At 54.4% G+C, this 12491-nt stretch overlaps 1 protein-coding gene across 1 annotated transcript; it reads right to left on the bottom strand.

The window, feature by feature from the left end:
* Positions 1-269: 269 nt before the first annotated feature.
* On the bottom strand, positions 270-9739 carry LOC142024604 (uncharacterized). Its single transcript, XM_075016734.1, is given in 4 exon segments — positions 270-1243; positions 1246-1743; positions 9185-9305; positions 9641-9739. Coding segments are annotated over 4 exon segments (1527 nt in total). The 3' UTR covers positions 270-434.
* Positions 9740-12491: the final 2752 nt, after the last annotated feature.

The raw sequence follows: 12491 nt of genomic DNA, 5'->3' as shown, positions 1-12491 counted from the left end.
CATTTTCAGTTTATTTAATTAAAAAAAGACACCAAAAATTAATCAAGTTCAGGTCCTTAAACTCCAGTGTGTCTAGTTCTTTTATAAAGGAGCATGGGTGAATGTCGGGAACAAGTCGACTTTATTTTAGTTACCTGAATGGCTCCGTAACACCACACCCTTGAGGAATGAGAAGCAGTGTGGTAGTTCATGGGGTTCTCACTGACTTTTTGCCCAGTGGCCCAGCTTCAAAAATAGCAACAAAGAGAGAGAGTTACCGGATTTCCCTCCTGTGTGAATTCTCTGATGATCAATAATGTCCGAGCAGCCACTGAAGGTTACCCACGTGAGTGCAGTCTGTGGGTTATTCTCTTGTGTGAACTCTGACGATTGACAATGTGCGAGCGTTCCCGGACAGACAAAACAGCTGAAAGGTTCCTCTGATTGGTTAGATTTTAGTGCTGACAAAAACTTGTCCCACACTTGGAGCAGGTGAAAGGTTTCTCTCCAAGGTGGGTTCTCTGATGATGAATAAGACTGGAGCACTGAGAAAATCTTTTCCCACAGTTGGAGCAGGGGAAGGGTTTCTCTCCTGTGTGGGTTTTCTGATGTAAATCAAGGCTTGACCTCTGTATGAACCTTTTCCCACAGTCAGAACAGTGGAAGGGTTTCTCTCCAGTGTGGGTTCTCCAATGAATAAGAGCTGAGCGCTGACAAAAGCTTTTCCTACAGTCAGAGCACTTGAAGGGTTTCTCTCTTGTGTGGCTTCTCCTCTGAGTAACAAGGTTTGACCTCTGTCTGAAACTTTTCCCACAGTCAGGGCAGCTATAAGGTGTCTCTCCTGTGTGGATTCTGTAGTGACTTTTAAGATTTGAGGAGCATGAGAAGCGTTTCCCACACTCAGAGCAGATGAAGGGTTTCTCTCCTGTGTGGCTTCTCTGATGAGCAACAAGCTGTGATCTCCATCTGTACTTTTTCTCACAGTCAGGGCAGTTATAAGGTCTCTCCTCTGTGTGGATTCTGCAATGACTTTTAAGGCTTGAGTGCCACAAGAAGCTTTTGCCACAGTCAGAGCAGCGGAAGGGTTTGTCCCCGGTGTGGGTTTTCTGATGCTGAACAAGATATGAGCGTTGACTGAAGCTTTTCCCGCAATCAGAGCAGAGAAAGGGTTTTCCCCGGGTGTGGATTCTCAGATGATATTCAAGGCCAGAAACGTCACTAAACCTTCTCCCGGACTCAAAGCAGTTGAAAGGTTTCTCCCCGTACGGATTTTCTGATGTTTAACGAGGTTTGCACTGCTGCTGAAGCCTTTCCCACAGGCAGTGCAGTGATAGGGTTTCTCTCTTCTGTGAGTTACCTGATGAGTGAGAAGGTGTGAGCGTCGCCGAAAGCTTTTCCCACAGTCAGAGCAGTGGAAGGGTTTCTCTCCTGTGTGGGTTCTCTGATGACCAATAAGACCTGAGCTCTGACGAAAACTTTTCCCACACTCAGAGCAGTGGAAGGGTTTCTCTCCTGTGTGGATTCTCTTATGTGTAACAAGGTTTGACCTGTCTCTGAACCTTTTCCCACAGTCAGAGCAGTTATAAGGTGTCTCTCCTGTGTGGATTCTGCAATGACTTTTAAGACTTGAGGAGCATGAGAAGCGTTTCCCACAGTCAGAGCAGTGGAAGGGTTTCTCTCCTGTGTGGGTTCTCTGGTGATAAATAAGACTTGAGGGCTTTTGGAAGCTTCTCCCGCAGTCAGGGCAGATATTGGGCTTCTCTCCTGTGCGGATGCTACAATGACTGTTAAGACTGAAGCTTTTCCCACAGCTTTTCTGTTGTTCGCTCTCTTTAGTGTTCCTCACACCTCTGCTTCCATGGCTGGAGTTATCCTGCCCCTCCCCTGCATGGTTTCCCTGCTGCCTTTCTGGGCTACGCTGACTATCACAGATCTCTCTGTGCTCAGGGATCTGAGAAACACGACCTTCAGAGCTTCCCAGGAACATCCCACAGGAGGCTACTTGCTCTGGTTCTTCCAGCTGAAGATTCTCCTCGTCATTCTTGAGCAGCATCACCTCACCTGCTGGGACACAGAGAGAACCAAACAGTGTCACTCTCTGTGCTGAGCTGAAAGGAAAACTCTGAAAGGGAACAGAAAAGGGGGAACGCAGCCAACAGCTGATGGAAGATTGAAATAACATGAACTGAGCTGCTCCTCCTTCCTCACAACCCTTCCCCAGAGGAGGGACCCCAGCACTGCTCCCACCCTCTGGCTGAGGCTGATGACAGGCTGAAGGCTCAGTCAGTCTGGATGAAAAGGCCCAAGTGACATCTCGGAGGACACAGAAATCGGTTTCTGAGTCTCTTTAGCTCACTGCTCACCTGTGTGGGGGTCGCTGATGATCTCCCCTTTCTCAGCGCCCTGGAGATCTGGGACCCCCAGCGCCTCCCCTCGCTCCACCCAGGAGATCACATCACCTTTGGGAACTGGAAATCCTGCTTGGGGAGCAATTAACCAAGTGCTGATCTTGTTCAGGAAGGTCCAGGCCATTACTTCTTCCAGCCCCAGGATCTGAGCCGCCCACCCAGAGAGGCTCCTTCCCCACCTGGCACAGGCCGGGCTCTGGATGGTACAAGATCCCATGACACACTCACCTGGAGTACAGGTGGCTCACCCCTGCCTCGGGAATGGCCCAGCTCATTCCTGGGGGAGCCAAGTGCTCTGCTGCCCTCTCTAGGGTGCAACTCAGCCTCCCTCTTGACCTGTTCCATCCCCCCCATCCCAGGGCAGGACAGGACCACTCAGCTCAACACTCGATGTGTTGTTGTTTTTGTGGACAAAACTAACACAGCTACGCCCAATGCCTGGCACCAGGCAGGCCCTGAATTTAGCCACGTGGAGCCGGAATCCAACAAACCCATGAGAAAACCTGCACAGATACAGACACCAGCTTCCTCGCCAAGTGCAAATGGATGGACGTCCCACCCAACGGGCTGAAGGTGAAACACTCACTGCAACCGACACACTGCAGGGACTGTGTCGAGAGATTGGTCGCACACTCCCACAGACCTGAGGAACCACCTGTTCAGCATCCTGTGCAGCAAACAGGGAAACATCACAAGAAGCTCTCAAGTCTGGAGCCTCTCCTAAAAAACAGCCTCCCACACAAACACCCAGGTGGCTGGACTTTACTGAAAGGAGACAGGAGAGTCACAACACACACTGCTCTTCTCTACAGGACTGTAAACTCTCTAACCTCCGACTTGCCGCATGGGGCCACAGTAGTGGTACCCGTAACTCAGCCGGCAACATTGTCAATCTATCCAACCACACACTCAGCCCGGCAGAGGAGTCTGTGCTATCTCGGGGACTCTTTGTGCCCCACCACCCCCACAAACATGACGCAGTTCTGTGGGGATCTGGAACCCCACCCCAATTTTGCGAGGAATACTTTCCAGGAGCACTTTTCACAAGACTCTGAACAGCCCTGCAGTCACCATCATACCTAGAGTACAAGAAGAAGAATTCTGTGTGGAATCCTTCCTGACGGTCAAAACGACAGACTGGATCGATACCTAGAGCGCTTCCGCTTCTGTGCACAGGCAGAAATTGTGGCAAAGTGACATCGCTTGTCCCAGGACCTCAGCCGTGCGGAATGCAATGTCACCCACAGCCTCAGAAACAGCTCTGGCGTTGTCATCCAACAGGCCGACAAAGGAGCCTCTGTTGTCATCATGAATAGGTCAGACCATGAAAAGGAGACTCCCAGGCAGCTCTCCAATACCACCTTCTACAGGCTACTGTCCTCTGATCCCACTGAGCAGCACACACAGAAACTGCACCATCTGCTCAAGACATTCCTGAAAAAAGCGCAGGAACAGATATGCACAGACACACCGCGAGAGCCCCAAGATCCATAAATCTAGACATTCTGGAGGCACCATCAGCTCAGGCATTGGCACTCTCATTGCAGCCTTGTCCAGCTATGGGGACTCTCGACTCAGACCTGATGTTACCAGCACTCCGAGCTATCTTTGAAACACCACCGACTTCCTCAGGAAACTGCTGTGCACTGGTGATCTTCCTGAAAACACCATCCTGGTCACCATGGATGTCGAGGTCTCTTACACAAAAAACCCACGTGAAGATGGACTTCAAGCTGTCAGGAACAGTATCCCTGATGATGCCACAGCACAAGTGGTGGTGGAGCTTTGTGAATTTGTCCTCACCCACAAGTACTTCAGATGTGGGGACAATTTATACCTTCAAATCAGTGGCACTGCAATGGGCACCCGCCTGGCCCCACAGTATCCAACATTTTTATGGCTGACCTGGAACAACTTCCTCAGCTCTAGACCCCTGGCGCCCTCCTCTACTTGAGCTACATTGATGACATCATCATCATCTGGACCCATGAGAAAGAGGCTCTTGAAGAGTTCACTGTGATATCAACAGTTTCCACACCACCCAGAACCTCAGCCTGGAACGGTCCACACAAGAGATCCACTTCCTGGACACTACTGAGCACATAAGTGATGGTCAGATAAACACAACCCTATACCAGAAACCCCAGGACCGCTATGCTACCTCCATGCCTCCAAATTCCATCCAGGGCACACCACACGATCCATTGTTTACAGCCAAGCACTAGAGGTTCAACCACGTTTGCTCCAATCCCTCAGACAGAGACAAACACCTTCAAGACCTTTACCAGGCTCTCCTGAAACTACAATACCCACCTTAGGAAGTGAAGAAACAGATTGACAGAGCCAGACGTGTACCCAGAAGCCACCTGCTACAAGACAGGCCCAGCAAAGAAAACAACAGAACACCACTGGCCATCAGCTATAGCCTCCAACGTACCATCTGTGCTCTACAACCCATCCTGGACAACGATCCTTCGCTCTCACAGACCTTGGGAGGCAGGGCCTGTCCTCACCTACAGCCAGCCCACCAACCTGAAACAAATCCTCACCAGCAAGTATAGACCACAACACTGTAAATCACAAACCAAACCTTTCGACAAACCTCGGTGCCAACTCTACCCACCAATGACACCACCACACCTGCTAAACCTGGGGTTGTGAGTTCAATCCTTGAGGAGACCATTTAGGGACTGGGGCAAATAGATGACAGGGTGGTGCGTGGTCCTGCCAAGAGGGCAGGGGACTGGAGTAGATGAACTCCCGAGGTCCCTTCCAGTTCTAGGAGATGTGTATCTCCACTTTTTTTTTTTAATTTTACTTTAACCAGCGGGGCTTATTCGCCTGCACATGTAAACTGGACAGTCTCCATGTAAAAGAATAAATGGATCCAAATCAAATATCAGGAACGGTAAGATCCAAAAATCTCCCAGGATGCTCAGGAGCAGATTTAAAAGTAGCCATCCTGCAATGCAAAAATGTCAAAAGCAGACCTCAAAGAGCAACTGCAGAGCTACAATTTATTTGCAAAGGTGACACCATCCATTTAGGACTGAACAAAGACCAGCAACGGCTGGCCAAGTACAAAAGCAGTTTCTCTGCTCCGGCTGTTCACATCGCCACATCAGCTGCTGGAAGTGGGCCACATCCTCCACGACTGAATTGCTCTCATTTACTCCAGCCTTCTTCTTGACTGGGACTCCCTCCTTTTCTTGTGCCTGTATATTTCTACTTGCCTCTGGAATTCCTGCTCCAGACATCTGACGAATTGGGCCTTTGCCCACAAAAGCTGATGCTTCAGAAAATCCGTTAGTCTATAAGGTGCCACAGGACTTCTCTGTGTTTTCGCTCGACTCAAAACACGAGCTCTGTGAGGGCTGGCAGGGCCAAAACCGAGGCCCCCAGGCAGGGCTCAGACTGCAGCTGTCACGTGGCAGGTCACTAGAACTTGAAGAGAGAGGCTCTGGCTCCCCAAAGGCTCTGTCCACAAAGCTCCTGGCTGGGGCCTGGTTCCTCTAGCTCTTTGGCTCTGATGAGCTACTTGAACCAGCAGGAGGCAGAGGAAGTTGTCTGAGCAGTGAGGTGAGTCCTGGGCTGGCTGCTTCAGATTCTGCCCAGGCACCTGCTCTGCGACCCCTGCCTGCCTGCGGCTGGGTGGGCCCTACCAGCAACTCACAAGAGCTGCTGCTCCTGCAGGCGGCCATGGCAATGTTTGGCTTTGCTGCTCTGTGGGGGATGTGGCTGTTGTTGCAGCTGGGCTCCCCCTTGGCTGCCTCAGTTCTACTCTGCCAGCAGCATCTTCTCTGCGTGGTTTACCACTTTCCTCCTGCATCACGGGCTTGTTGCTGACTCACTTTCCAGCCACACCCAGTGCATTTCCCTCGGTGCGGGAAGGAGACTGGCAGAAGTGCGGCTGGAGGGGGTTAGTTAAAGCCCCCGTCTCCGCCTCCCCCACAACCTCCTGCTGAGATTCTAGCTGCATTTTTGCCTTCATAGTTTTACTTCCCACTGCCCAGGTTTGGCCCCACTCGGTGTCACATGACCTAACTGGGCACCTCCCAACCATCTTCAAAACCCCCCATTATGAATGAAGGCCGAGGACACTGGATGAGGTGTGTTATGAGACCTACGGGGAGTGACATTGCATCCAAACTGGGGCACAGGTTTCGCATAACCGGTTTGTCCTGTGTCTGGCACCCACCAGTGACTCCTAAGAAAGCAAACTACTGTACATGGGAGAGCTGGTGCTTCCATCTGGGAGTTTGTGTTTGATTGTTCAAGAACTTCCCCTAAACGGTAAGAGCTAGCAGGGGTGCAGCATGCTGGCCCCAGGGGTACCCTGCAGGCACTGAGAGCAGCCGGACCCAGCCCCACAGCTCTGGTACCCGCCATTCCTGCCTGCGGCCCTCCACTCACACCTCTAGCCAAGGAAGATAGTGGGGAAGCACATGTAGACCTAGGCTGTGGGAAGAATCATAGAACACGAGGACTGGAAGGGACCTCGAGAGGCCATCGAGTCCAGCCCCCTGCCCCAATGGCAGGACCAAGTACTATTTAAACCATCCCTGATAGACGTCTATCTAACCTGTTCTTAAATATCTCCAGCGATGGAGATTCCACAACCTCCCTTGGCAATGTATTCCACTGTTTGACCGCCCTGACAGTTAGGAACTTTTTCCTAATATGCAACCTAAACCTCCCTTGCTGCAGTTTAAGTCCATTGCCTCTTGTTCTATCCTCAGAGGCCAAGAAGAACAAGTTTTCTCCTTCCTCCTTATGACTCCCTTTTAGATACCTGAAAACCGCTATCATGTCTCCTCTCTATCTTCTCTTTTCCAAACTAAACAAGCCCAATTCTTTCAACCTTCTTTCATAGGTCACATTCTCTTGACCTTTAATCATTCTTGTCGCTCTTCTCTGGACCCTCTCTAGTTTCTCGATATCTTTTTTGAACTGCGGTGCCCAGAACTGGACACAACGCTCCAGCTGAGGCCTAATCAGCGCAGAGTAGAGCGGAAGAATGACTTCTCCTGTCTTGTTCACAACACACCTTTTAAGGCATCCCAGAATCATGTTTGCTTTTTTTGCAACAGCATCACACTGTTGATTCGTATTTAGCTTGTTGTCCACTATAATCCCTAGATCCCTTTCTGCTGTACTCATTCCTAGACAGTCTCTCCCCATTCTGTATGCGTGAAACTGATTGTTCCCTCCTAAGTGGAGCACTTTGCATTTGTCCTTATTAAACTTCATCCTGTTTACCTCAGACCATTTCTCCAATTTATCCAGATCATTTTGAATTATGACCCCATCCTCCAAAGCTGCTGCAACCCCTCCCAACTTGGTATCATCTGCAAACTTAATAAGCATACTTTCTATGCCAATATCTAAATCACTGATGAAGACATTGAACAGAACCGGTCCTAACACAGACCCCTGTGGAACCCCACTTGTTATACTTTTCCAGCAGGATTGAGAACCATTAAGAACTACTCTCTGGGTATGGTTAACCAGCCAGTTATGCACCCACCTTTTTGTAGCCTCATCTAAATTGTATTTGCCTAGTTTTTTGATAAGACTATCATGAGAGACTGTATCACAATGCTATCAAAGAACTGCCATGTTCCTGAACCTGCTTCCCCTGGGAGGGGCCGTGGAGGGGACAGTCTCTCACAGGGGAGCCAGTGATTCCTGGGGCTCACACTCCTGACACTGGGGACAGGGGCAGGGAGGGTCCCTGAACCAAAGCCAACCCAGCTGCTGCAGAGCCCATACAGCCTCTGACACCCCCAGGGACAGGACTCCTCACCCAGCCAGCGCACGGTCTGGTAATTCTCCTGCATCACCTCCCTGTAGAGGGCTCTCTGCCCCGGGGCCAGCAGCCCCCATTCCTCCTGGGAGAAACACACAGACACCTCCTCCAAGGTCACCCGCTCCGCCACCGCCATGTCCTCGCTCTGTCGCCGCAGGGCCGGGGCTGCTCTGGAACCAGACGTCGGGGCTCTGGGCCTGGCAGGGGAGAAGAAGAACGGAGACATTTCAGACAGGGCTGGAAGCCGCTCCGCATCCCCCGGCTCCCCACACTCGCTCCCTGGGGCACACGTGCTGCACACGCACATTCGGGGAAACGCTCGAGTCTCACAGAACCACCTCGCACAAGTCAGATCCCAAATCCGTCCTCGTTTCTCTCCGGACACGGCCTGAGCTCCAGCACTGCTGCGCACTGGAGTGTGTCCCACGGAAACGTCACGTGGTTAGTGACACCCCACGGGGACAAGCCCGGAGGAAGGGAGCAGCTGAAGGGACAATGAGGGTCACTGAACTGCACCGCGGGGGAGCACCGGCACCGTGCGACGAGCGCCCGGCCCCACTGGGGAACCGGGAGGGGGTGGACACAAGCCCACCCAGAGCTCTCGGATCCCCTGCGGGGGGGGGGGGGTGCAATGGACTCAGGACCCCAAATCACTGAGGGTAGAGAAAAGAGAAGAAAACCAGGGGGGTGCAGAGGCCCTGGGAGGAAAACAAGGGAGATGGGGGAGAACCGAGCACAGAGCCCCCAGCACCCACTGGTCCCTGCGGGGTGCAGAGCCCGCGGGCGCCGCCCGGAGACTCCGCCTGGAGGGGCGAGTGGAGCCAGGAGCGAAAACCGGCCCCGAGTCACAGCCCCCCCGGCCGCCCCCGCCCCCCTCCCTTCCCCGGGCGCCCCGGAGCCGGGCGGGGGCGAGTGCGGGGCGCTGGGGCGGCGCCTCTTTGCTCCCCACGGGGCCCAGCGCCGCGAGCCGCCGCAGCACGAGGCGAACCAGGCACCGCTGCCGGGGGGCGGGGCCGCGCGTGCGGCAGGACGAGGCGCAGCCGCCGGACAACGGGGCGGCCCGGCCGGGACCAGGGGGAGGCGCTGGCGCTGGCGCCGGCGGCGGCTCCCTGCGGGGGGGCGGGGGGTGCGATGCCCTCAGGACCCCAAATCACTGAGGGGGGAGAACAGAGAAGAAAAGCGGGGGGGGGGGGGCAGAGGTGCAGGGAGGGGAACAACCCTCCGGCCCCGCCCCCCGGGTGAGGCGGGAACCAGACACTGAGCTCCGCCCCCAGCCTCGGGCTCCAGCGCCACGGAGGGGGGGGCCGGGGCGTTTGTCCCCCTCAGCTCAGCCCCCCCTCCCGCCCGGCCATTCCCTCGGCAGCGCCTCGTGAGGTCAATGGCCCCGCCCAGCTCCTCCCTGGCCCAGCGCGGGCCCGGCCCGGGGGCCAACCGACACCCTCACCGCAACCAGCGTCCTCTGCTGCAGCCCAGTCCCGCGCGCCTTCGAATTGCCCCGCCCCGCTCCCCCATTGGCCGTCATCCTGTCTCCCCGATCCGCCATTGGTCGGTAGGATAACCAATCCCCTTACGACTTTGACCAGTTGGATCAGCCCTCCCTGCCATTGGTCGCCCTCTCTGATCCCGCCCTCTGGAGTAAAATGTCAATCCAGGCAATCCTCACGGTCATTGGCTAGACCGATCCAATATCGTTTTCTCATTGGCCAAAAAATCCTAACCTGTCTCGCTATTGGCCGTTAGCCACAAGAGTCCGCCTTTCTCTCAGCCTCTGCTCAATCCCTGGAGGGACCCTTCTGCTGGCGTCGGTCGCCCGGGCTCAGGACAGGTTTGGGGGCGGGGCTGTGAGAACTCTGGGTGGGGACACAGGCTGTGGGCGGGGCCGGGCTCAGGACAGGTTTGGGGGCGGGGCTATGAGTGTCTGGGTGGGGACACAGTCTGTGGGCGGGGCCGGGCTCGGGACAGGTTTGGGGGCGGGGCTGTGAGAGCTCTGGGTGGGGACACAGTCTGTGGGCGGGGCCGGGCTCAGGACAGGTTTGGGGGCGGGGCTGTGAGAGCTCTGGGTGGGAACACAGACTGTGGGCGGGGCCGGGCTGAGGACAGGTTTGGGGGCGGGGCTGTGAGAGCTCTGGGTGGGGACATGGGCTGTGGGCGGGGCCGGGTTCAGGACAGGTTTGGGGGCGGGGCTATGAGAGCTGTGGGTGGGGACACAGGCTGTGGGCGGGGCCGGGCTCAGGACAGGTTTTGGGGGGTGGGAGCTCCGGGACTCCTATGATTTCTAGTCATTTCTTTTCCCAGCTCGGCGCTTGGGTGGGGCTTGTCCGGCCGCAGCGTTGCCGGGATTTCCGTGTGTGAGATTCCCGCCCGGCCCCCGGGGCGGCTCCGCTTGTGGGCCCAGTTTGTGCTATTGAATAGAAGACAACAAGCACAGCACTGGGGCACCTCACAGGCTAACAGACAATTTGGAGCATGAGCTTTGGAGGGCAAAGACCCGCTTCGCCAGATGCATGAGTGGGGGGTGGGGGGTTCAGAGGAGGATTTAAAGGGGGGTCCCAGTAAAAGAGGGGGGCCAGAGCTGACAAGGGCTACGTCTACACGTGCACCCAACTTCGAAATAGCTTATTTCGATATTGCTACATCGAAATAGTCTATTTCGATGAATAACGTCTACACGTCCTCCAGGGCCGGCAACGTCGATGTTCAACTTCGACGTTGCTCAGACCAAAATCGAAATAGGCGCAGCGAGGGAACGTCTACACGTCAAAGTAGCACACATCGAAATAGGGATGCCAGGCACAGCTGCAGACAGGGTCACAGGGCGGACTCAACAGCCAGCCGCTCCCTTAAAGGGCCCCTCCCAGACACAGTTGCACTAAACAACACAAGATACACAGAGCTGACAACTGGTTGCAGACCCTGTGCCTGCAGCATAGATCCCCAGCTGCCGCAGAAGCAGCCAGAAGCCCTGGGCTAAGGGCTGCTGCCCACGGTGACCATAGAGCCCCGCAGGGGCTGGAGAAAGAGCATCTCTCAACCCCCCAGCTGATGGCCGCCATGGAGGACCCAGCAATTTTGACGTTGCGGGACGCGGATCGTCTACACAGTCCCTACTTCGACGTTCAACGTGAAGAACCCACGTGGATCATCCCATTTCACCGGGTTTTACACGCACCCGCCCGGCGTGTCTGGGAAATGGGATGATCCACGTGGGTTCTTCACTCCCGTCCCCAGGAGCGTTTGCCTGGTCTGTGCAGCACCACCCGCCCATTTCCCGGCGTCGCGCGTGGGTGTCGCGTCCCGGTTTGGAAAACGTGGCTGCTCTGTGTCACTGCGGGCGTGTTCGGGAAATGAGGCAGAAGAGTTCGTAGCAATAAACAGCTGGGAGTGACCCACCCAGTGTCTCTGTGCTCCTCATTGTTTGCTTATAATGTGGACACAAGGTTTGGTTGGGGGAGGATAGGGTGAGAGTGGCCACCTCCCAGCTGGGTTTGGTATGTGGGGGTCAGGTTGGGCAGGGAATAGAGAAGGATGAGTAGAGACAAGAAAGCAACAAGGGGTGGGTGGGGGTGTGAGAGAGAGAGGTGCCTCCCCGCCCGCTCTGGGCAGCTCCCAGCCGGCCCTGGGTAGCCGACCAGAAGGCGAGACCCCACCCCGCCAAAGGGGTCCGAGGACCCGGCCAGACCGAGCCGCGACCCCTACTGCGATGTTAGGCGAGAGCGCCGGCCCAGGGGGATGCATCGGACCCCGCCCAAGGGCCACCCAGGGGGAAGGGACTGACGGAGATGAAGAGAACAAAAGTGAATGGAAGAATTTGAGTTAGGGGACGTTAGGGGAAACAAACTTACTATGTTTATTAAGTATAACTATCAATAAAATTTATGTTCATTTATATTGTATTAGACTATACTATATTAACTAGACTTTAACCTTTTATACGATACCCCTCTATACAAATACACATTAATTAAAGAGAGCAGGTAAATGGAAATGGATGTTTAGATTCTCAGGCTACCGCGGCTGGTGCCCGCAGTTCCCGGTGGTTACCAGCCTATCTCTGAAGGGAGTCCGGGTGGGGGTGCTACTTCCCACCCGGTACTGCGATAGCTTGCGGATCCAAACAATAGGAGTAGGATAGGGTATATGTTAATTAGCTATACTAATTATCTATCCTAATACTAACAGTACTAACATACTTAACATCACCTTGGTATTTACATTTATGTTACATGGGAAAGTCTGGCCTGGGCCTTAAGGCCCGGCCTCTACACAGTTAAATGAAAGGTGACACGTCGGTAGTC

Source organism: Carettochelys insculpta, chromosome 22 (genome assembly GCF_033958435.1).
Source record: "Carettochelys insculpta isolate YL-2023 chromosome 22, ASM3395843v1, whole genome shotgun sequence".
Lineage (NCBI taxonomy): Eukaryota > Metazoa > Chordata > Testudines > Carettochelyidae > Carettochelys > Carettochelys insculpta.
Note: the sequence above shows the minus strand (reverse complement) of the source record. Positions and strands in the feature narration are given on the sequence as shown.